Raw genomic sequence first — 24,984 nt, forward strand, 5'->3', positions numbered from 1 at the left:
TAAGCTAGTCTTTAGTATAGACAGCTCTGAAACTATATTTTAAAAAAAGCAGAGGTCATTGCTAATGGTGTATAACGATTTAAAAGACACAGTAGTCCTAGTGCCATATTTAGATTGAATTTAATTTGTTCTGGTCTGTCCACTCATGTCAGATTTGAGGACACAGACCTCTAGAACCAAAAATAGCAGGTTATACCATGGTAACTATCCTTACTTTCCTATTGACTTAGGCTGAAATCCTGTATTACTTACATTGTCTTACTATGACTGATCTTAATTGTATCTGAATCATAAGACTATTGGTTGGCCTTGACTAATTCTATTTGAAATTGGTATGCTTGTTAGAATCAACCCTAAAAGTAGAGGAAACTACTCTGAGTATGACAAGATGTAAAGGATATCCATACTGGTATGAATCAGTAACAGCTCTCAAATCCTACAATGCAGTCAAAGTTAAGTTTTTATAAAAATAGGTGATAGTATGTTTAACTATAATAAGCCAGTGTTGTGGACAAATCTATTGAAAATAACAAGAAAAAACATAGTAGCTACGGAAGATCATTTATATTGTAGTTTTATATGTCTTATCCATTGCATGTTTTTCTAGGAAATTGTTTTGCTGTCTTGCTATGGCTAGGTTTTCCCTATAATACAGAGAGGATAGATATATAGGTAGAAATTCACACATGGGTTTTTTTTTTTCTTAAATTATTTACGGGAACAGATTATATAATGCAAGATGTAAGGAACAAATACTCTGAGGAAGAGACGCTGAGAAACCCGAGGCTTATTTTGTAGCATTATAATATAAATTCTAGCAATCTATTGTTTGCTGATTAGAATGACATTGGACTGGTTTCTTCAGTTCAACTTCAGCATATGCAGAGATGGGGACGGCTATCACAAAGAGAATGAGAGATGTGATGGTAGTTGCTATTGTCTTCCCTAATTTGGAACTTGAGGACCTAAAAAGACTTCATCATCCTGTAATGATTTGATTAGTTCTATAATATGCAATAAGTATATAAAGTGGGTGAAGATAGGGACAACTATTTGTAAGAAGCTAGAGACAGATAATGAAGATCTCCAGTGGACTTGCTTTGAAATCTGTATTTCTTTAAATTGTTTTTTATTTTTTTTAAATGTTCTGTTCTGTTTTGATATGGTTAATCTTACCCTCTTTGAGATGTAAAACAAATGTGTAGGACTGATAATCATATTCCTGAGCTTTTGTTCGATCATAGAGCAGAACGGTTTGTAGGGTCACCTTTTTGAAAGTCATTCTAAATACTTTAATTCTATAACCTGAACAGCTATTTCGAAGATGACAATGTGTAACTTATCAACCGGCAATTTCTTACCTTTTGTTTGTCTGTAATTTTGTATTATTTCTACCCTTTTTTTTAATCTCCATGTATTTTTTTTTCGTTTCCTTTTCTTTAAATAAAAAATTTTAAAAAAAGAAAGAAAAAAAAATAACAGAAGATCTAGGTAACTCTGGTATAAAGTGTAAACCCTCCAGGAAGCAGGTCATGGCCATGACCACAGTGTCTGGGTGCCCAAGTTCCTCTCTGGAAGGGCCTCCCACAACAGTGTCTCCTTTATCACCTTGGCCTTTAATAGAGAGGCACACGCCAATTAAAATAAGCCAGACCCAGAGAGGCAAATATTGCATGTTCTCCCTAATATGTGAAATCTTAAAAGATGACAAAAAAGTAGAAAAGGGATGATTATTAGAAAACAGGGAGAAAATAGAGAGGAAGGGTAGGTAATAGGGGATGGTTATCAGAAAACAGACACATTGAAATTCTCCCCCAAAATGTGAATTTAGGGGAGGGGGGAGCCAAGAGGTGGTAGAGAAGTAAAATGATCAAAGTACATCCGTGTATATAAAATCTGCCAAAATGAAAACCGTTCATCTATAACCAACAAGAAAAAAGAGTGAAAAGGGGGCTATTCCACAAATACCACTGAAATCCATAGTTCATTAGGAGTGTTTTTGAAACTTACATTCAATAAATTGGAAAATCTAGAAGAAATGCATAGGTTTCTACACACAGACAACCTACCGAAATTGAACCTAGAGGATATAAAACACCTAACAGATCAATAACAAGCAATGATACTAAAGCAGTAATAAAAAGTCTCCCAAGAAAGAAAAGTCTAGAACCATGTGAACTTATTGCTGAATTTTTACCAGAACTTTAAGTAAAGACTAAAACTAAACTTCAAATTATTTCATGAAATACAAAGTGAAGGAAGGCTTTCAGATTCATTCTTCAGTGCCAGTATCATCTTGATACCAAAACACAGATACAAAATTCCTCAATGAAATTATTGCAAAGAAAAAAGATCATATACCATGATTAAACTAGCTTTATTTTAGGGATACAGGGATGGTTTTCCATGTACAGTCAACAAATATGAATAGGGATAATTTGACTTCTTATTCCCCATTTAAGCTCCTTTTATTTTTTCTCTAGCCTAAAATTTGGCTAGAGTTTGGCTAAAGCTTAAAAGCATTATACTGAATGGCAGCGGTGGGAATGGACACCACATAAATAGAAGCAAGATAAAAATCACATGCTTATCTCAACAAATCTCAAGACAGCCTTTGACAAAATTCGACATTCATTCATAATACAAATCCTAAAGAAACCAGGCACAGTAGGATATTGCCTCAATATAATGATATCTGTATAAAGTAAAACAGGAAGCATTTCCTCTAAAATCAGGAGGAAACCAAAGGTATTCACTCGCACCATCTGTGCAATATAATAAGTCAAGAAAAATAAAAAGGATGCATGTAAGAGAGGAAAAGGGCAGATTACTCCTCTTGACAAATGAAATGATTCTTTACTTAGAAGAACCAAAAACTTCATGAACATACTTTTCGATCTGAGAAATAAATTTGGCAAAGTGGTAGCACACACCATTAACATACAAAAATCAATAGCTTTTCTGTACACCAACATAACCCCACTGAGAAATTTAGAAAACAATCCCATTCACAATAGTTTCAAGAGAAAAAAATCTTGAAATGAGCCTAATCAAGAAGGTGAAAGACCTCGATGATAGTTACAGACAATGAAGAAAGAAATTAAAGACACTAAGAGATTTCTTATGTTCATGAACTGGCAGATTTACATTCTTAGAATGGTCATGCTACCAAAACTGATCTAGAGATTCAATGAAATCCCCATCACAATACCAATGATACACTTCAAAGAACTGGAAAAAAAGAACTCCTTAAATTCATAAGGAAGCACAAAAGGTCCAGAATAATCAAAGCAATTCTGAGCAAAAACAACAGTGCTAGAGTTATCATATTACCTGACTGCAAAATACACTACCAAGCCATGATAAAAACAAAACACAACACAACACAGCATGAATCTGGCATAAAAAATAGAAACACAGACCAGGGAATAGAATAGAGGACAAAGACACAAACCTACACAACTACCATCATCTAATTCTTGGGCCGGCAATACACAGCTGAGCTATATCCTTGGGTCTACTCATCTAATTCTTGCCAAAGTGATCAAAAATATACATTGGAGAAAAAACCTCTTTAATGACTAGTACGGAGAAAACTGGAAATCCACATGTAGAATATTGAAACTATATTCTAACTGCTTACCTTGGATCAACTCAAAGTGAATGAAAGAACTGAGTGTGAGGCCTGAAGTTCTGAAACTTCTGGAAGACAACATATGAAAAATACTTCAAGTCATGAACAAAGACTCCTTTACTGGAACTCCAATAGCACAGGAAATAACAAGAACCAACAAATAGAATCACATCAAATTAAGATGCTTGTGCCCAGCAGAGAAACAATGAACATAGCTGATGTGAAGATGCCTGCCTGTAATCCCAGCACTTGGGAGGCTGAGGCAGGAGGACTGGTGTGAATTCAAGGCCTGCCTGAACTACGTAGTGAAACTGTCTAAAAAAAAAAATTAAAAACAGTGAACATAATGAAAATATCTTTTAAAAGATATTTTCTTGTTACTCTTGCTACTCTTCTGACATAGTATCCAGAATACAAAAAGAACTAAAACCCCAAATTAACACTAGAGAACAAGTAACCCAACAAATAAATGGGCCAACAAAATCAAAAGACACATCTAAAAGAAGTATATGAAAAAAACTTCAACTTCTTTAGCCACCAATGAAATGTATATCGAAAAGGTTTACCTCTCTCAAGTCAGAATTTTATCATTAAGAACACAAAAATAATAAATGCTGGCAAGTACACGCAGGAAAAGGACACTTCTACATTATTAATGAAATATAAATTAGTGCAGTCACTATGAAAATCAGTATGAAAGTTCTTTAAAAACTGTAAGTAGAGTCATTATTTAACTCAGCTACACAATTTCTCAGTATATTCCTGAAAAAACTGAAGGTGCCTGCATACCCGATTTTGTGGCACAGTTCATAATGGTTAATATGGGAATACCGTCAGCCCCTGGCAACAACAAATGAATACACAACGGTGTGTTGGAGTCAGGGGCTGTGAGGAGAACAATTAGGATCATGACACAGAATTTATAGTATTATTTTATGACGGTCACCCAGAGTGAAACACAAGAAAGCGCAGGAAATCTGTCCACAAACACTAAAGACTCAGAATATTGAGCCAAGGGGCCTGGATCCTACAGCAATGCCCTGCATGAGTCCAGATGAAGACCTAGAGCCCATGACAACGTCTCTCACACATCCAGCTAGAGGTCTAGAGCCCACAAGAAGGACTCACCCCAGTCTCTTTTATGGATCCGTGCCGGGAAGGCCCCAAAGGTCAGTAGTGGAAGCTAGGAAGTCTATGCCAGTAGAGGGAAGGAGCTGTGGTGATGGGATGAGAGCCGAGAAGTCACACTCACAACAAAGACCAGGGCTGTCCTGAAAGCACCATAGCCATCCTCAGCAACACGGAGGCCCTGAGCTCCTCCATGCACAGTCGGGCACATGCCAGGAAGCCAGCATGAGGAGCTTGTCCTGGGGATTAAGCGGCACACATCTTCCCCTCTGGAGCCAGGAAGTGATGCTCGATGTGAGGGCCTGAGCTCCTCCAAAGTGAACCACAGTCACTCTCACCAACCAGGTCCCAAGCTCCTCTGATGACAATGGTCGAACTCACACCAACGGCTCAAAGAGCAACACTTAGAGGAACCCACAACCCCTAGCTCTTCTTCTCCACGCCTCTATTTATGCTGGCAACTTTCCTCAGGTGGAACATCTATGCGCAGCACCATGCTGATTTAATTCAGCTGGTGTTAAGTTGACCACCAGTTTTCAATTAATAACAGTTGTATTTTTTTAACCATTAAAAAAGAAGGAAATAATGTCATCTGCAGGAAAGTGGATGGAAGTGGAGCTCATACTGTTCAGAGAAATAAGCCAGACTCAGAAAGACAAACATGGCATGTTTTCTCTCATGAGGAATCTGAAGAAGAGGGAGGAGGAGGAGGGAGAAGAAGAAGAGGCAAAGAGACAACATGAAAATAAAAAGGAGACTGTTAGAGAAGAAGAAGGGAATGATAAGGGACAAGAAGATAATGGGAGCATGGTGGTCCGAGTATATTATATGCATGTACAAATACACTGAAACAAAGCCCACTACCACAGTTTGTAAAATTAATATGCACTAATTGAAAATCCATTAGAAATTGAACTTCATCAAAATTAAGAACTTCCTATCTTTCAAAGTCACATCTCTTAGCCAGGAATGGTGGTGCACGACTGTTATCCCAGCACATGGGAGGCTGAGACAGGAGGATTCAAGGCCTGCCCGGACTACATAGTGCATTCACTCAGCCTCAACTACGTAGTGGGACTCTGTCTCCAAAAAAAAACAAAGCAAAGTCATATCTCTTAAGGGAATGTGGAAGTAAATGTCCATTCAAAATATGTACATGCGGATGTAGTGGCACATGCCTTTATTCCCAGAATCTGGAAGGCTGAGGAAGGAGGATCATCATATGTTCAAGGCCAGTCTTGGCTACACAGTGAGTTCAAGGATAGCCTGAACTACATAGCAAGACCCTGTCTCAAAAAAATAAACACAAAACAAAAATGTTTTTGAATATGGGCCTAAATATGCATTGAGGACTTTCTTGTAATAATAAAAAACTAGAAACACTTCAAATTTCATTAATAGATATAATAAAATACTATTCAGCACTAAAAATCACACACTTTTGATAAAAGCAACAATATATGTGAATCTCAAAAGAATTCCTCGCCAAACAGTCAGACTAAAACAGACACACTGTACATTAATTCATTTCTATATGTTCTAGAAAGTGAAAAATAATCTTGGGTATTAGAAACTGGATCAGATACTCCATAGGAACAAGACGAGGTTAATAGGAGAGATGATAGAGATTTACCAACTTCCGGTGTGTTGTATATATCAATGTTGCCCTTTTAGTGATTGTTTTTACCAGTGTATGCATATTTTAGTGTTTCTATTGTACCTAGTACTTTTATTGTATTTTTCATGTGCATTTCATTTCAATCATATCTCAAAGAATGTGCTAAAACAAAACTACTGGAAGAAAAAAAGTTATTACCTTCATCTTATCCAGGTCCCGAAGTTCCTTAGCAGGATTTCTTTTGAAATGAGCTGCTCTACTCAGAGCAATTGCTGTTACCATCCCTTTGCAACAACTGAGGAGAAAGAAAGAAAGAAAGAAAAAGAGAAAGGAAGAAGGCACATACTCAGTGGTACGGTTTGGATGAGCTACCCCCAAGGCCCATGTGTTGAAGGTTTAGTCCCCAAGTTCGGAGGTGGTGGAACCTTCAGGAAGTGAGACCTCAGGTCATTGGTGACGTGTCCTTGTAAGGCGAATGGGGAGCCCCAGTCTCTCCCCCCCCCCCCCATGCAGTGACTGGTTTTGTTGCGCCACGCAGCCTTGGGAATCATGTGCTGCTTTACCACAGGCCCCAAAGCACCAGGCCCATTGATCGTGGATAGACACCTCCAAAACTGTGAGCTGAAATGTGCCTTTCTCTTGACAAGTTAGCTATCTCAGATATGTAACCATAGTAACCAGAAGTTAATGAGGATATCTAGAATGATTTTTTTAATTGGTGGTTTCTCTAAATGTTTAAAATTCAGATACAGTGGGAATTTACTATTATAAGTCAGCTACTGCCTCATCATGAAGAAAAGTTATCCCTTTCTGAAGTTCTCACCCTGTCCTCTTCCTCCTCCATTCCTCTTATCTTTGACCACTGGTAAAAGCAAATTGAAAAAATGAAATAAAAATTTAGATAGACTGTAAAAAGCCACTTCTCAAATTTGAAGTAACTGCTGTGATAATTTGTATCTTAATTAATATGTAACAATTTTTCAGGCCTAGTATCAGATTGATACGAGTCTTCCAACTTTCTTTTTCTTAAAAAAATATTTTGGTTGGCATTTAGCAGCTCTGATTGGAATTCTACAGGAAACTACAAGTTTCTCAGATATCTCCTAGTAGATGAAAAGGTGTAAAATATATCTTACTTATACTTATCAAGACTTACAGTCTTTAAAAAACAAAACTGTTATCCCACATACATGCATTTTCCATCCTTCGTATGTTATACAGTTTCAAAAAGAATTCTAAAGCTATTGAGAGAATATTAAAATCTCATATTCCTACTGACTACAGTGTTCAAGCTAGGTAAGAAACTGAGCCACTGTTTATTTCAAGGTTTTAAAATAACCCCTCTGTTGCTATTTCACTGTCCTCTTTGACTTATGTTACATTTAATCTTCAAATACCCAGCAAGAAAATAACCAGAGAGCTTCACCTGCTCAAATAGGTGGTATATTGGGACAACTTTTTTGCCAGTACAATTGCATCCAGTTCTAACTGTGAAGTTGCCATGTCATGTTTCTCAGTGTCTTTCTCCTCCAACTTTGGGAGAGTGTAATGGTCAGTATAGTCAGGAATCATTATAATTAGCAAATTTACCATCCACTGGATCATAGATATATGCAACTCATCCACCTGTTAAAAAATGATTATAGCATAAACGACTCTTTAAAATACAACAGTAAGATAATACCAGATTCGAAGATAGAAACAATCATACCAGTATCCAACTTTCAACAACTCTATAATTCTTACAGAAATCAAATAATCACTCTTATGCTGTATAACAATTTTCTTTTGCTTACAATTCTACATTAAATTACTGTCTTCTTTAGGTTGGCCAAGGGTATTAACTCATCAAAGCTACAGTTCCAAAACTGTGCTCCAAAATATCCTAGCACTCTGCAGAGAACTCACAAGGATGTTAGGGCATTCTAAAATGGCAAAACAAAACAAACAAAAACCAGTGAGATGTGACATCTGCTGAAAATAGAATGAATTTAACATAGTTTCAACACCAGATACACTACACCATTTTTGATGCCATTGTATCTTTTTGAAGCTTGTTTGTTTGATTGGTTGGATAAAAACAAATACTATGTGAAAGTCAGTGTGGACCAGGAGAGATAGCAATGTCAAATTTGATTCCAAGCTTAAAGAAGTCGTGTAGTAGGGGGCTGGGGATGTAGCTCTGTGGCATTAGTACTTGCCTTGCAAGCGGTCGGTCATGAGTTTGATCCCTGGTACCGATAAAAATGAAAAAGACAAAAAAAAAAAAAAAAAAAAAAAAAGAAGTTGTGTAGTACCCAATAAGGATATGCATTCCATTACTGTTCTGATAACTTAAGACATTAAGTATTTAGTAAATTTTTTAACCTACTTAATATACTTGTGAGTTTTTTGTTTTTAAAAATTTATTGGTAAAATTTAAATATACATAATGATCATATTCATCATAGAGAATTTGTACTGTATGTATCCTGATTTCTCTTTTTTTCTCCAGTCCTCTTCCCTCCTTTAAACCCCGCTTTCCTTTCTTATTTAAAAAGTTTTATTCCCATTTTATCCCTCTATGAGCTTTTTTCTTTTCCCTCCTTCCTCCCTCATCACACCACAGCGATACATGCACATCCATGTTTACAGCAGCACAGTTTGCAATATCTAAATCTTTGAAACAGCCCAAATGCCTATCAAGTGATGAACGGACAAAGAAGATGTGATTTTTTTATACAATGGAGTATGACCTTGCCATAAATATCACCTTGTTTCTCTGGTGTGAGAAACCAAAAGTGCAAATAAGGACCAAGAGGTATAACAGATACTGTGAAATAGGAAGAAAATGTTCAAATGGGATGTTGGGATGGGGAAAGGGGGAAGGAAGGAAGGGGAAAGAAAAATGAGAAGAGAAGGGAAATAATGCAAAGGCTTTTGTAAATAAGAGGAGGCGATGCTGAAGGGAGGGCCGGAAATGGGATAAACAGTAATCATGTCCTGTCACGCACAGGAACAAATTCCCTGTGAGGAATGTGATTATTATGTATACCTAAAATGCACCAATAAACTGAATTAATTTTAAAAAATTGAAATCAAATTAAACACAAGAATATCCTTTACTTGCAAAAACATATAGAATCACTTTTTAATAAGATAGAAGTGAAAATGATTATTTTATACTAAAACAGGTTGATCATAATTCTGCTATTAAGTGACTGATAGTTAGCCACTTTCTACCTGCTATTTTTAAAAAGCACACTTAACTCTTTCCTTCAAAATATAAATGAGGCCTGGGATGGTGGACCAGCGGTAGAGGACTTCCTTGGCGTATGTGATGTCCTTGGGCTCAACATCTAGCACCACACAAACAAGCACTCTCTGCTCTATATTTGGATGTATGTCTCTATCTATATGTTCATCTACATTTATATATGTATGATTTAAAAAAGATTTAGAGGCCACTATTTAAAACAGCCAGGCAGCACCGACTCAGTGGAGTAAGTGGTCAAGGAGAAAACAACAGGACAGGAAAAGGGATAGAAAGAAGATGGTTGGCGGGCTGACAAAGCATGCATACAAGGCCGCCAGGAGTTCAAAATCTTTCAAATTTCCTATCCACACTAATTTTGTTACAATTATGCAGCATTAAAATAAAAGTATATGAAAGGCATATAAGGAAAATCACCAACCAAGGCAAAACTGTAACCTCACAAAGCCTCGAAAGTACATACGCGGTGCTGAAGTTCCATGTGACTGTTGTTAATTTCATTGCCTATGTTCAAAAGCCATTGTCGAATCATGTTAAATATATGCTCTTGGAGTATCCTAGAAGAAAAGTCAGGAAAAATAAAGATAAGAAACTTAGAATATACAAGTAACTATCAGCTAAGGGAAACGGTTCTATTTGGGCACAGAAAATGTATTCATGATTGTTTAAAACTTTGGGGAAATGTGAATCAAAATAACTGTTTGGTATGATAACTTCGTCATGAACACAGTGTTCCTAATGCGTCGGTAAATAGTAACTGGCACACCAGCCTTTAGACAATGGAGATCTCACCCTCACCATCACCCCTCTACTATAAAAATCTATATTCCTTATATCTATGCACCAGCCAGTACGATCTTCACATGTAATAAGAATGAATTTTAAAATTATCTTCCCACACGTGAGGAACAAAGTTGGCCCACTCCTCAGTAAAACTAGAAAAAAATCTTTTTAAAAACAAACTATTTAAATCCTCTCAAATTGAGAAAGAAACAAAGTCAAAAAAAAAAAAAAAACTTCCCAAATATATTGAAAAACAGTAATTAACACTCTAGAAATCCTAGCAATCTCCAGGCAAGTAGGATAAATACAAAAATATCCACAAATAAATACATATGAGTAAAATGCTAAGTTTTTCCAGGATACAGATGCCAGGCCAGAAGCCAGACATGGTGGCTCATGCCTGTAATCACAGTACTTAGAAGGCTGAGGCAAGAGGATCATTGCAAGTTTGAGACCAGACTGGGCTACAAAGTGAGGTCAAGACCAGGCTAAACCATGTAGCAAGACCCTGTCTCAAAAACAAAACAAAAAAACCAGGACAAAAAACAAATATCAATGAATTTAAAGGCTATAATAATACAAAATAGGTACCCACACCACAATGGAATTAAATTGCAAATCAGGAATTGGGAAAAAATGGAAAACTCATAAATATGTGAAAATTAAGCAATTGACAGTGAAATAATAAGTGGGTCAATATCTTCTCACAAATTAAATCATAAAACACTTCAAAGTAAGTGAAAATAACACAGCACAACAAAACACATAGGATGCAATTAAAACAGTCCTTGGAGGGAAATTAACAGTTACATATGCCCATACTGAGAAAGTCAGTGATGGTGGTGCTGGTAATCTCAGCAGTCTGGAGGTTGAAGCAGGAGGATTGCAAGTTCAAGGCCAGTCTAGGTTACATAGCAATTTCAAGACCAGCCTGGACTATTTAGCAAGACCCTGTTTCGAAAACCAAAAAGGAAGAGAAAGGTGAGGAGATAGAAAAAAGAGAATGAAAAAGATGAGGAAGAGGAGGAGAAAAAAGAAAAGAAAAGAGGAAGAGGAAAAGGAAGAAGAGATGGAAAAAAAGGAGGGAGAGGAGGAAAAGGGGAAGAGGAAAAGCGAGATCTGCAACCTAACAATTATGGAAATGATTTAGTAAAACAAATCTAAGGAAAGCAAAAAGAAACAAGTTATAATGACTAGGATAGAAAGTAACACTATAGAGACTAGAAAAATGCTAGAGAAAAGACATAAATACTACAGAAAATAAAGATAGTTCTTTGAAAAGAGCAAATATTTAGCTAGACTGACTATGAAAAATAGAGATAAGGCTCAGATTACTAGATTCAGAAATCAAAGAGAGGACATTAGTAACAATCTTCCAGAAGGAACATTATAAGGAAATACTGTTTTGGTCTAGATAAGGTAAGGTTGAGTGGGTCTCCTAAAGGTTAATGCATTGGAAGCTTCTTCTCCAAAGTGGTGATGTTAAGAACTAGCAGGACCTTTAAAATGTGAGACTTAATAGAAGATAAGTAGGTCATTGGGGCCATGCCTTACTCTGGAGGATTAGTATAGTTCTTGCAAGATTCCATTGAATTCCACAAGAGACAGTTGTCATGAAAGAGCAAGGCTGGCCTCTGACCGAGCCACAAGGCAAAAGGCTGAACTACAGAACAATTATAAAACAGCTAGTTTTCATGACTTCTGGCGTCACTGACTAGGCTGGTGATGGACATAGTTATGGTCTCAGAGAGGCCACAGGCTAAACAGAGATGCCCCTGAGAAGTTTAAGCTAAAGATGGGAAGGATACAAGGGCCCCACCTTCTTCCGTGCAAAGCCAGTTTGGCTTTCAGAGGAGCTGGCTCTGGAAGGGCTGCATTAAGTCCAACCTCCCGCACTGCAGCCAGCCGCTCAGAGCTCAGGGGTCGTTTGCTTCCCATTTACCAGCAACTCTCAATGTCAATGATTTTGATTCCCCAATCAAAAGACTCAAACTGGCAGATTGGATCAAGAAACACAAGTCAGCTGCCATACTTGGAGTCACTCTCTGTCCCTTCTCCACTGCCCTGTCCCTGAAAAATACCGTGCAGTTTACAAGTGTTTAGTCCAAAGCAATTCAGGACAACTTACCTGAATGGTGAGTCACCCCCCGCCCCCCATCCTTCCATAGTAAAACTGACCTTCACTTATCTCTGGGTCATATTCAAAAACTGGTGTGTATTTAATCCTAAAGCCTTCAAAAAGTAAATGTATGAGTTTTAGTCCAAGTTTACCTGCCTTTTAGTCCTTAGGCAGAACTGGAGATTAACTTCTCTCTCCTCAAGAATGATGCTGACTTTTTTTATAGTACAGGGCAGACCTGACTGCCTTTTATAACAAACACTCCTACAAATGAGTTTAGTAATAGTTTTAAATGAGAAAAAAATATTTAAAAAAAAAAAAAAAACAGGCACAGCTCCAGTCTCCAAAGGACAGCCTCTTGTGATTGCTCTCTAAACATCTTGCCACAGAGTAGCCACAATTCTCAGCAACATTCTAACTGAAGCTCTAATAAGGAAGGCCTATGGCTAACCGTGATCCAGGGGTCACAGCCAAAATGGGAATGATTGTCACGGGTAAGATGTCTGCAGCACAGCAGGACGAAGCCTTGGGAGGCCTTCTCCCACTGTTTTAAATTCACACTTAGCTCCAAAGTAGTCTTTTTCTACACTCAAACCTGGCCTGGGCACACCCCTCTCCCCAAATAGTTAAAATTACATTTAGCAGTCTGTCCATTTAGAAGAAAGTTACATGTAGTTATCAAAATAGCATGTTTGGCTGTCAGCCCTGACTATCCAACTATGGCTAACAAGATAATAATGAAAAGCCTATGTAGCAAGATATTCTACTCAGATAAACCATCAGCCTAGGACTCATCTTAAAAATTGTCCTTGCTTTCACAAGTGTAAAAAGGTATTATTCCATCTGATTCTTATTATAAAGGGTCTCTGCTAACTGACATAAAAATTCTGACTATTTATAGTTACAAGCTTAAAAACTATAAAAGTTATTATAATTCAACTTGGCCAAATACACCTGAGTGCACTCTGGTCAGTATTAACAGTGGTCTTAGGCATGTATGTGTGTCTGTCTGTCCCACTTGTGACTGGTCACAATGCTTACAGCTGTTTTTGTTTGAGCACATCAATTTTTTATTCTTGTTGTCTTTTTGGATTTTTAAAATATTTGTCTATAACTTAAGTGGGCTTATAGATATCATTAGCATTAAGGACATGCTTCTACCCAGGTTGCCAGTCAATCAAAATGATGTCAAGATAGGTTTTACAAATACATATCATCATCTGTATACAATAACTCGAAACTCTCATTGGTTAAGAATAATATGTTAACTGTTATGATTTGGTTCTATAGGTCATCAAGAATTTGTTATTCAATGGGGGCCCCTCAGGCTCAGGGAAACTGCTGGACAGGACTCCCCTTGGTGAATAAAGAAGCAGCTGTCTGGAAATATTATCTTTCAGTCTTTTTTCATTAATGGGACCCCGATAATTTCCATACTCTTATGGGAGACACATCCCAGTAAACATTTCTAACCATATTCTTGTGATACGTTTACATTGGCCATCATCAAAAGGTTAAGTTTTCTATGGGAAAAACAATAAGGTTTCATTAAAAAATGCTATTGGTACAAAACTAAATTAAAGGACAAAAGGGTTCATATAGCTGTGATGCTGTTACTAATTTTATGGTGTACTAAATGTATTCGTAGCCTTCTGGGTATACAGGTTTTCTAAGATATAAAACCAAGATTGCTTATGTTAACAACTTTTTTAGACCTAGGTATCTGCCTTTTTCTTGTGCTCCAGCTACTTATGATGAAAAGATACATGTCAAGCCAACATGAAAGCACCAGACAAGTGATAAGTTTTTAAAAAATTTATGTAATGTGTATATTATATTTATATCTACACCAAACAGTCTAAACAATGTTACACACTAAACTGGAGGATAGACATTATAAATTTCTAGTACATTTATAGGATGGAAAATTCTCCTTAGATGACATCCTATTAAAGGACAAAAAAGTTAGATGAGAGTTCCTTTGTGTCACTTAATGTCTTGTGATAGACATAGATGTTTAACTAAAAGGGCTATTCTATCCTAAAATGAATATATATTATCATGATTGGCATACTGAAATACTATGTGTGGCTTTTTTTCTCTGTAAAACTATATAACTGTTATTTGCTAACATTCTGCAGAGATTTAACTACTAAAAACAACCATGGTTGATAAGAAATAACAGAACTCTGGCTATATTTTATAATTCAAAGTGCTTGATAACCAGATGAAATTATAATAGTTAAACTCACTGTCCCAATTGTAATACTAATTTCACTGATCCGCTCTTCTAGGTGTTCAACAGCTAGAAAAATAAACTAGGCTAAGAGGACAGTCAATATTTTGACCCTTACCCTTCAATGTCAATGGGGACCCAGGAAAGGAAGGAACCTTTCAATGAGGTCCTACAACTTTGAGGCTGCCAAACTCCAAGTCATCATGCAGACAGAACTAATGACAAATGTGCCAGACTCCTTTTATTGGGATCCATCAGGCTGACCTTATAAAGAGAATTCATAACTACTAAGCCAGAACATGACTTCTATCTGAGGTGCATTAGATTAGCTCTTTGGAGAAAGCTCCTGATTGCAGTCATCTCTACACCAACCCTTCTCAACTCAAAGTAGCCACACAGAAACTACACCCAATCTCCTATAACCATAGTTAGGGTTATTTCTTCAGAAGGGTGAATATTATAGGCAGCTGTTATTTATAAATACTGTAGGCAGGCAGGTTGGGCCCTGCAAAAGTCTGTACAAAAGATAACTGTGGTTGAAGGCACATTCACTGAAGGCCAGACTTCAAGAAAAAAAGGAATGATTACATCCATCTACTTCTCTTAGGGATGACAAGCAGTGATTGATATTCTAAATAGGGTGGAAGACTGAAACCTCCTTAACCCACCTCTTCCAGGAAAATTCTTGTGCATCCCATGTGCTCTTGCAACATGGCTTTTTTCCCAATTTAATTCCCATTTAATCAGTACTATTCAAGTGACTATATTTGTTATAATCTTATTGGTTGATTATAGTTTTGTGCCACCTCCCACCCATCCTATGATTTTCTGTTGCATCAATACTACCTAAGTAACAATACTTGTAGTCTAATTGATTATAGTTCTGTCCCAAACTGAACCTGCCTCACCTCATGGCTTCACTCAATAAAAAATTCTTAAGAACTGAGGTAGGTGGGTGAACCACTTTCTGGGTCCCTTCCTGTCTCTCTTAGATGTAAGTTTTTCTTTCTCTTAATAAGTTCTTCCTACTCCTAGAAAAATCCCATGGCACAGTGTACACAAGAAAAAGACTAATATAAAAAGAAATTCATAGATTAAAAATCAAATGATAGAGAACAATATTCCATGCAGAGAGAGCCATAAAACAAGCAGGAACAGTTATACTATTTTCAGATAAAGTGGATCTCAAATCAAAATTAATCCAAAGAGGCAAAGAAGATCACTACATATTGGTTTAGGGAATAATTCAACAAAAAGAGATAACATTTTAAAAATATACGTGAGCAAAAAGTGGCACATCCAACTTCATAAAACAAACACTACTGAAAATAAAGACCAGCTAGACATCAACATAATATAGTACAGGACCTCAATACCCCACTATCACAAATAGATCAAACAGACAAAAAAGTCAACAAAGAAATAACAGAGGTGAACCACATTTTGAACAAATGGACATGATATATGTCTATAGAGTGCTCCATATCACCACAACAGAATACACATACTTCACAGCAACACATGGCATTTTCTCTAGAATAGACAACTCTCTAACCCACAAAGTATGTTTAAATAAATAACAAAGAATCAAACTAACCTGTGCATATTATTAGATCACAGTGCAGTGAAATGAAAAGTCAAAGGCAAAAGAAGCCACAGAATTTTTGCAAACACATAGACACTAAACAATACACTACTAAATAACCGTGGATCATGGAAGAAATTAGTTCCTAGAATCAAACAATAATGCCAGTAAAATATAACAAAACCTATGAAATATAATGAAATCAGTCTTAAGGGGGAAATTTATAGCTGCAAATACTCTACATCAGAAAAATAAAGCCAGCCCACATTTATAACCTACAGGTACACCTCAAAGTCCTAAAAAAACAAGAGCAATACAAATCCAAAGCAGTGTAAGAAGGAATTATAAATATCAGAGCAGAAATTAATTAAATTGAGACTAAAATAGTACAAAGGTTCAGTGAAAATCAGAATTGGTTCTTTGAAAGAATAAACAAAACAGACAAACTCCCTAGTCAATTTTATCAATAAAAGGAAAGAAAGATGCATATTAAACAATTAGAAAGAAAAGAGAAATCACAAAGGGCATTGCTAAAATGAAGATGATTATTAGTAACTGCCTTGAAAATCTGTACACCAATGACTTGGAGAATCCTCAAGAAATTAATAGATCATATGGATTCCCCAAATCGAACCAAGAACATAAAATACTGCGTATAACCCAGTACAGGCAATGAAATTGAAGCTGTAATAAAAAAAATCCAATCAACTAAGAAAAGCCCAGGACTCAGCAGATTCACTGCTGAATTCTGTAAGTATATCAAGGAAGATCTAACACCAATACTTCTCAACTTTTTAAATGAAATTGAAAGAGAAAATGTATTCACAAAGTCATTCCTAGAAATTAGCATTACCCTGCTTACAAAACCAGACAAGGATCAACTAAAAAACAGAATTATAGATCTATCTCTTAAAAGAACATATAGTAGATACAAAAAATCCTCATTAAGATACTGGCAAACAGAATGCAACAAATCATGAAAAAAATCAAACAAAAGGATACGAGGAAAAGAGAACCCTTCTACACTGTTAAGAAGTAAACTAGTACAAGTAAACTCATACAACCATTGCAGAAGTCAGTATGGAGGTTCCTCAAAAAACTAAAAATAGAAATTCCATTTGCCCCAGTTACTCTTCTTTTAGCTATATTCCCAAAAGAGCTAAAGTCATCATCATATTACAGTGATACAGGTGTACCCATGTTTATAGCAGCCTAATTCTTAATAGTCTAATCTTGAAAGCATCTTATATATCTATAAAGGTAAGTGGATCAAAAAAATTGGTAAATACACACAATGGAGTACTACTTTGCCATAAAGAAAAATAAACTTGAGTCATTTGTAACAAAATGGATGTACTTTGAGATCATACTATTAAGAGAGATAAATCAAACACACAAGCTTAAGTATTACATGGTTTCTCTTGTATGAGTAAACCAAAGTAGAAATAAAGAGTAAAATAAAAGATAGGTCATACGAAACAGGGAGGTTGATTTTTTTTCACAAAAGAGGAGACTAGGAGATAAAAGGACTGGGGAGGGAAGGGAGGAAGGGGAGAAAAAAACATTTAATCTGTATGATACCTATATATCAAGTCTTTACAATGAATTTAATCATGTAATGCAAACATATACTAAAAAAATAAAATTATAAAGTAGAACAAAACAGGGAGAGCGAACCATCTGCTTTCCTGCCTTGCTATATGATCTCTGCCTCTTGATTGTTGTATTCCCGTATCACGATGAGCCCTGGCCAGAGGACACTATGTCATTTAGACTTTCCACCTCCAAAATGTGAGCCAAATATGTTCTCTCATCTATAATCCATCTACTTCCTGGTGTTTTGCAACAGTATCAAAAGTATTACTAATGTGTAAGGTAATATTAATACATACAAATCTTTTTTCTTCTTGTTCCTCCTCTTCCTTCAACTATTTCTATTCCTCTCTCCCCCAACCCCTTCCTTTTTGAGGTCCTGGGGAATGACCCCAGGGGACACTGAACTACATCCTCTGCCCCTGCTATGTTTTGTTTTGTTTTGCTTTGTTTTTGAGACAAGGTCTTGCTCTGCTCTCCAAGCTAGCATCAAACTTGCCATGCTCCTGCCTCAGAGACACTCCCTAACACTTGGTATGCGACACCACCCCTGGCTATAAAACTTCTTTTGAAGGTGATATATTTTAATATTGACTGCAGTGATATAACATTTTAAAATACACTGATAACCACTGGCTTGTATACTTTAAAAGAATAAATTGGATGGTGCGTAAATTTTCTTGCAATAAAACTTTAAAATACATTCTCACATGAAAAAAGACAGCGATGGGAACTTACGCGCCAGAATCCATGTCTGTCGACTGTGAAACAGTTCCTATAATATTGAGCAGTGAATCTATTTGAGACTTCATTTTACTGATTTTTTCATTAACTTCATCCCATTGTTCAAGAAAATTTTCAGAATGTTCCAGGACATTTTCCAACGTGAAAGAACAGAAATCAAAGAAACTAACCAAATTTGCAATAATTTTAGACACACCTAGGAAAATGAGAAAGGTATTAGGAATATTTATTAGATTAATTCTGTAACCCTAAGTTATCCAACTGGGCAATGACTTACGTTTGTTTAACCTTGTACTATTCTATAGCTTGCCTAGCCAATAACCTTGAAATGAATAGTTCTTAAATACATGTCTCATAAGAAAATGCTGTGCAATTTGTGTTTTTCAAGGACTAGTGGACTAGTTCTTTGATAAGTTTACATTCCAAATTTCTTATTTTCTCAGCTGAGAATCAAATGTATAATGTATTATACCCAGAAACCATCGTTATAGTTTTCAGTAAATGGCACTGATTTAATAAACTATTCTATAAAGGTAATGATAAACAGCTTCTAAATGATTATAGGATAAATAATAATGAAAATTAGAATAAATGTGGTTATTAAGATATGTAGCTGAGCGGCACAGGTGCCTTCCTGGCAACTCAAGGTCCTAAGTTCAATTCCCGGCACCAAAAAACCCCTAGTTATTTGAAGTTATTGGTCAACTTTCATAAATTTTACAGTTTTTAGTCTATAACAAAGACTGAGTTTAGATCCTAATGTTGATATAGTAGACTGATTCACAGTTAGAGCCCAGAAAATATACCCTCTGTTTGTCTCATCTCATTTTCAAAATAAATTAAAATGCTCTCTTCTTAGAGTTTTAAAGTATAATTTCAAAATCAACTATTTTTCTTACCTTTAATGAAAATATTTTCATGATATTCATTAGTAAACTTGATCTTTTAGGAATATTCAAAATGACCTGTTAATTTCACTACCATTAATAATTTGACTTCATCCATTTTAAACCATTGCTACCTCATTTTTTACTATATAAGCTTATGGATATGAATCATCATTTTATCTAAAACTGTATTACTGTGCAAAATTATAATTGTGTTTTTCCATTCAGAGTAGTTTTACACTGAACAATGATCATCAGCAGATAAGGATTGCCTGGAACTCTTTAATACGAATGATTCATAAAGAATACATGACATAGTGAATAAAAGTGCTTTAGTGGATTTTTAATGGCTTTAATAGGTTTAGGAAGAAGGATTTCCAATATCTCTCATGGGAAGGTAGGGAATTATGGCAAGAGGTGGATAAAACTGAAGTTCAGAATCTGCTGAGGAACAGAGACCCTGGTAAACACCCCAGGCTTGTACAAGGACTCTGAATTCCTGAAATTCACTATACCTTAAGGATAAGGGGAGAATAGGAGAAGTGGCCCTCACTAAGCATGAAGCCTCTCCATTCCTGCTTGAATTAAGCTGTTATTCTGCCACTATCCTAAGAGACTTGCCTGAAGAAAAAGTTTAAAAAGTTATTCTTGTGGAATATATCATCTAGAATCTCAAATTAAGTCTAGAGCTTTTCGCATAGAATGTCTATCATTCAATGAAGAAAAGGCATGCAAAAAGAATTGGCTCAAAACCATAACAAAACACAGACAATAAAAAAGTCCTGTAGGAAAACCACATATTATCCAAGTATCAGACATGTACTTAAATTGCAACAAAACTTTGAAGTTATGGTTCAGTGATAGAACACTTATGCATGGAGCCCTCAGTTCAATCCTTCACAGCAATAAAAAAGAAGCCACCAAATTACATGATGGAAAATGTTGGCAAACAGCTAAAATTCTAAAAGTTGATAAAATCTAGGACTAAGAAATACAATAATTGAAATTAGGAATTCAGTAGATACTTAGTAGCCAATTAGATAAAGCACGGAAAGAAAACTGCTGCCAAATTAGAGTCATATGCATAAATAAAATAACTTTTAAATAAAAAGGAAAATAAAACTAAGAGAAGTCATCCAATAGACCCACCATTGTGAGAAATGCCAGAGAAATCTTTAGAGAAAAAGAAAAGATAGGCCCACACAAAGACAGGAAGGCAGCAATATGAGCACAAAAGCTCTTAATCTCCAAATTCACGGAAAGAAAAGATTGGTAATTCTTTAACCAGGGCATCAGCCATGAACAAGTAATCACCAAATCAGGACTAAACCCCATCCAATCAATCAGGGACGGTTTCTGATGAGCACACATGCCTCTGAAAACCAGCTTATCCACGACACCTTCAAATCTCCTGTTTTGACTGTCTTTTCCGTCTCAATTTTGTGGTTTTTGAGCTGCAGACCATAGACACATACTTTTATTTACTTTTTAATGCACAAATACACATTTGCTTGTACATAAATGTACGAATGTCCGTACTTTACATATTTATTTACTTTGCACTAGTCCATTTATTCTCCTTTTCCATGGTGTCCCAATTTTCTTTTCAACCTCTTTCTCACTTTAGCCCCACCTTCACAGTGAAGTCCACATGCAAGTCTGATGTATCCTTTCTCTATTTTCTCCATAAACCTGTGTGACCATATTATGTAGACATGTTATTCATAAGTCATTAGGACATTGCTAATCATTAGACAGATGCAAATCAAAGTCACAGTAGGATATCACTACACAGCCAATAGGATGGCTGTTCTCAAAAAGAGAAACAGCTGGTGTTAGCAAGAATGCAGAGAGGTTGGTGGCTTGTACACTGCAAGTGGGGCTGTGAGGTGCTATAGAAGGCAATGTCACGGTTCCTCACAGAATTGAAAATAGAATTGTCATGTAACCCAGGATCCCACATATGAATCTACACCCCAAAGGATGGAAAGCAATACTTGTGCACTCACATTTATAGAAACCTTGTTCACAATAGCTATGAGGTGGAGGCAACCCTGGTGTCCACTCATCATGAAATGCATGAAGAGTGTGTGTAAAAAATATATAATAGAGTATTATTCAGTTTTTGATAGGAGTCCTGTATTACGTATGCTGTAACATGAAGGAACTTGGAGGACTTTGTCCTAAGTGAAATAAGCCATTATCAGGGATGGGGATTTAGCTCAGCAGCATAAGCACCTGCCTTGCAAGCAGGCAGTCGTGAATTCGATCCCTGGTACCGATAAAAATGAAAAAGACAGGAAAAAAAAAGCCATTATCCAAACAAAAATATGATTCCATTTATCCAGAGGTATCTTCCACTGTATCTTAATTAAATTCATGCAAACACAGACTGGAGTGATGATTGCCAGGAACTGGAGGGAAGGAAAAATGAGTCATTTAATGGGTATAGAGTTGTTCAAATTTTTATTTTATTTATTTACTTATTTGGTAGTGGGGATCAAACTCACAACCTCATGCTTGCTAGGCAGGCGCTTATGCTGCTGAGCAAAATCCCCAACAGTATAGAGTTTTAGATTTGCAAAATGAAAATGTCCTGGAGATCTGTTGAACAAGAATATAAACTTAACACTACTAAATGGCATACTAAAAACAGTTAAGATAGAAATTACATATATATATATATATATATATATATATATATATATATTTTTTTTTTTTTATACTGGGAATCAAACTCACAATCTTACACTTGCCAGGCAGGCACTTATGCCACTGAGTCAAATCCCCAATTGTATGTGTTTTTATCATAACTGAAACTTCACAGCACAAATTATGATTTTATAACATGAATGTATTTAGTGTATGGACTACACATTTAAAATGGTTAAAATGGAGTCAGGCACAATGGTCCATTCCTGTAATGCCAACACTCTGGAGGCCGAGGCAGGAAGATCACTGGGAATTTGAGGCCAGCCTACACTACACAGTGAATTAAGACCAGCCTGAACTACATAGTGAGACCCTGTTTAAAACAAAAATATCAAAAGATGGTTAAAATGCATTCTACTAAATTTTAAGGCAATGAACCTCTTTTCTGACTCTCCTTTACTAACTCACCCACACAATGGGGAAACCTCATCAACCCTGCTGATAGAGCTTCACTGAGTCTTTTAAGAACTAGTGTCCTCCTTTATGCCTCAGTTGTTACTCTCCACGGACGAGCATTGTTCGGTGTGCGGGGCTTTGCCACTGCTGACAGGCTGCCCTAACACTCCTGCTTTTAGCACCAACCACCAGTGTTCCTAAGTCGCAGTCCAAGAGCACATGCATTTGACTGTAACTGATTTACCTGGTGCCTCCCCTAACGGCTCAAGCCTCTCACCTTCCCTTTAGCTGTATTTGTATATTATTCTTCACCCTCCACCTTCACCACCATCAACGTATTTCTTTACTCCAGTTTATAATGCTGTCTTACTGCCAATTTAATTTGCATTCCCCAAACTATTACAGAACACCAGCAGTTTTTTTGTCTGCCCTAGTTTACTAGGCTGCTTCAAGAAGGTATCACAAATTTAGGCACTTAAAACAACAAATTCGCAGTGCTGCTTCTCTCTGCTACTCTATAGCACTGTCTCTTCTGCCCTCCTCAGCTGGAGGGTTAGGCTGGGTCCACCTTGATGGTGCAGGATTCTCTCCACCCCTCAGAGCCTTGACTTACTCATGTCTACAAAACTTATTTTGATATTTAAGGTAATATTTTCACAGGGTCTGAGGGTTAAGACATCTTTGGGAGACCATTACTCTACCTATTACTCTTTTTTTTTCTTTGATGTCACTTGTGTTTGGTCCTCTGTGAATTCTTAACATGTTTTTCCTATTTTTATATTGGACATGTTCATCTTTCCCTTATTAACTTGTAAAACCTCTTAAATACTATAGAGTTTAACTATTTGTCAGATTTTTTGTATTCAAGCTCAAATTTCTTACAAATTTTATTGTATAAAAATGGAGCTATGTGTGCAAACACTATTAAGTGATCCCCTCAGCAAGTTGGTGAAATGCAATCTCATTTACATTGGTATTTATTTTTAGACTCTATTCTGCTCATAAATTAGTTTTTTCTGCCCAATTAGCACCCTGGTTAGTGATGGTTTATAGTTCTGCTGACACGACAGTGAAAGTCCTTCTCACACTTGCCTTGAACAGCTGCATGAGCATTTATTTCCTTCTGTATCAGTCCCTTTCTTCTTTATTCATTCAAAAGATACTCGAATGCACAAGTATCAACATGAGCATGGTCATTTTTGTTTATTCTTAGAAGGGGGAAAACACTTATTCTGGTGGCATTTTACATTTCCACAAAGTGGCTTTGGGACTACAAGCTTCAGGAACAGAAACTGCAACAAGCTCACAGGACATGCGTCTGAGAGGCAGAGGATTTCTTGTTTGGAAAAAAGTCCTTTCTCTTGTGCTTAGTGAATGTCTTGTCAGCCTCAGGTGATTGCTGAGTGCTTCTGGGCATTGAAAGATAAAATGGAATTTCCTACAAACATGGCAAAAATTCCTGTAGAGCAGTGTTTTCTGTAATGAGCATTTCTTTTTGTTGTATTAATACTATCTTATTCTATGCAGTACTTTTAAATTAATTTTAAATTAACTTTAAAACAGTCTCCTATTTTTTCACATCATTACTGGTGTGCGGGCAACTTTCGAATGCCTTTCCTACCAGTGTCTTTGGTAGTGCTCTCTAGTAGTGCTCTCTAGTAGTTTGCTAGCTTAGTGGCTCTGGCTCTATATACTTTGTGAGGATCCACTGATGCGACTACCTTCTTGACAGCTCTTTTCGTGCTAGGCCTTTACCATCAGCAGCCTTCCTAGGCCTGAAGCACCCTTCCACATTCAAATCTTGGTGTAAACATCATACTTAAGGTGCTGAGGATCAAGTCCCCAGAAGAAGGCGGCACACTGAGAAGACTCTCAAATATTACATAGAGGGCAAAGAGGGGTATAAACACCAAAACAGAACCAAACATAAGAACACTTCACTGTGAGACACAGAATAATTAAACAGATCTTTTAGGGACAGAGTTTCCCCTCCATACTGATCTTCAACCCATAGCTCAAAAACAATAGAAACATGAGAAATCAAGGAAACAGATGCCTTTGAAAACCCCAAAGTCCCCACAAAAGTTCATCTTACAGATGCCAAAGTATAGGAAGCTATAGACAACTCAAAAACTGAAAAGGTCAAAATATTTGAGAAGGTAAAAGAAGGACTACATATGTAAATGAATAAGATGTTTAACAAGCTCAAAAGAGGATTTAATTAAAGAGATAAAGATTTTACCAATTAAATGTTCAATAAGCTTAAACAAGAAACAAACAATAAACTAAATGAGTG

General features: G+C 36.4%; 1 protein-coding gene across 1 annotated transcript in view; it reads right to left on the reverse strand.

Moving 5' to 3' along the window:
• The window catches only part of Axdnd1 (axonemal dynein light chain domain containing 1), a 156,474-nt gene that overhangs the window by 33,679 nt on the left and 97,811 nt on the right, over window positions 1–24,984 (reverse strand). Inside the window, exons 16-19 of the mRNA XM_013157837.3 lie at window positions 18,688–18,889; window positions 10,097–10,190; window positions 7,807–8,006; window positions 6,579–6,675 (exon numbers count right to left, since the gene is read on the reverse strand). Of these exons, the coding sequence (XP_013013291.2) occupies window positions 6,579–6,675; window positions 7,807–8,006; window positions 10,097–10,190; window positions 18,688–18,889 (593 nt within the window). The remainder of the gene's footprint in view (window positions 1–6,578; window positions 6,676–7,806; window positions 8,007–10,096; window positions 10,191–18,687; window positions 18,890–24,984) is intronic.

This window comes from Cavia porcellus, unplaced genomic scaffold (assembly GCF_034190915.1).
Source record: "Cavia porcellus strain 051 isolate PalLab524CR breed Dunkin Hartley unplaced genomic scaffold, mCavPor4.1 scaffold_29, whole genome shotgun sequence".
NCBI classification, from domain to species: Eukaryota; Metazoa; Chordata; class Mammalia; order Rodentia; family Caviidae; genus Cavia; species Cavia porcellus.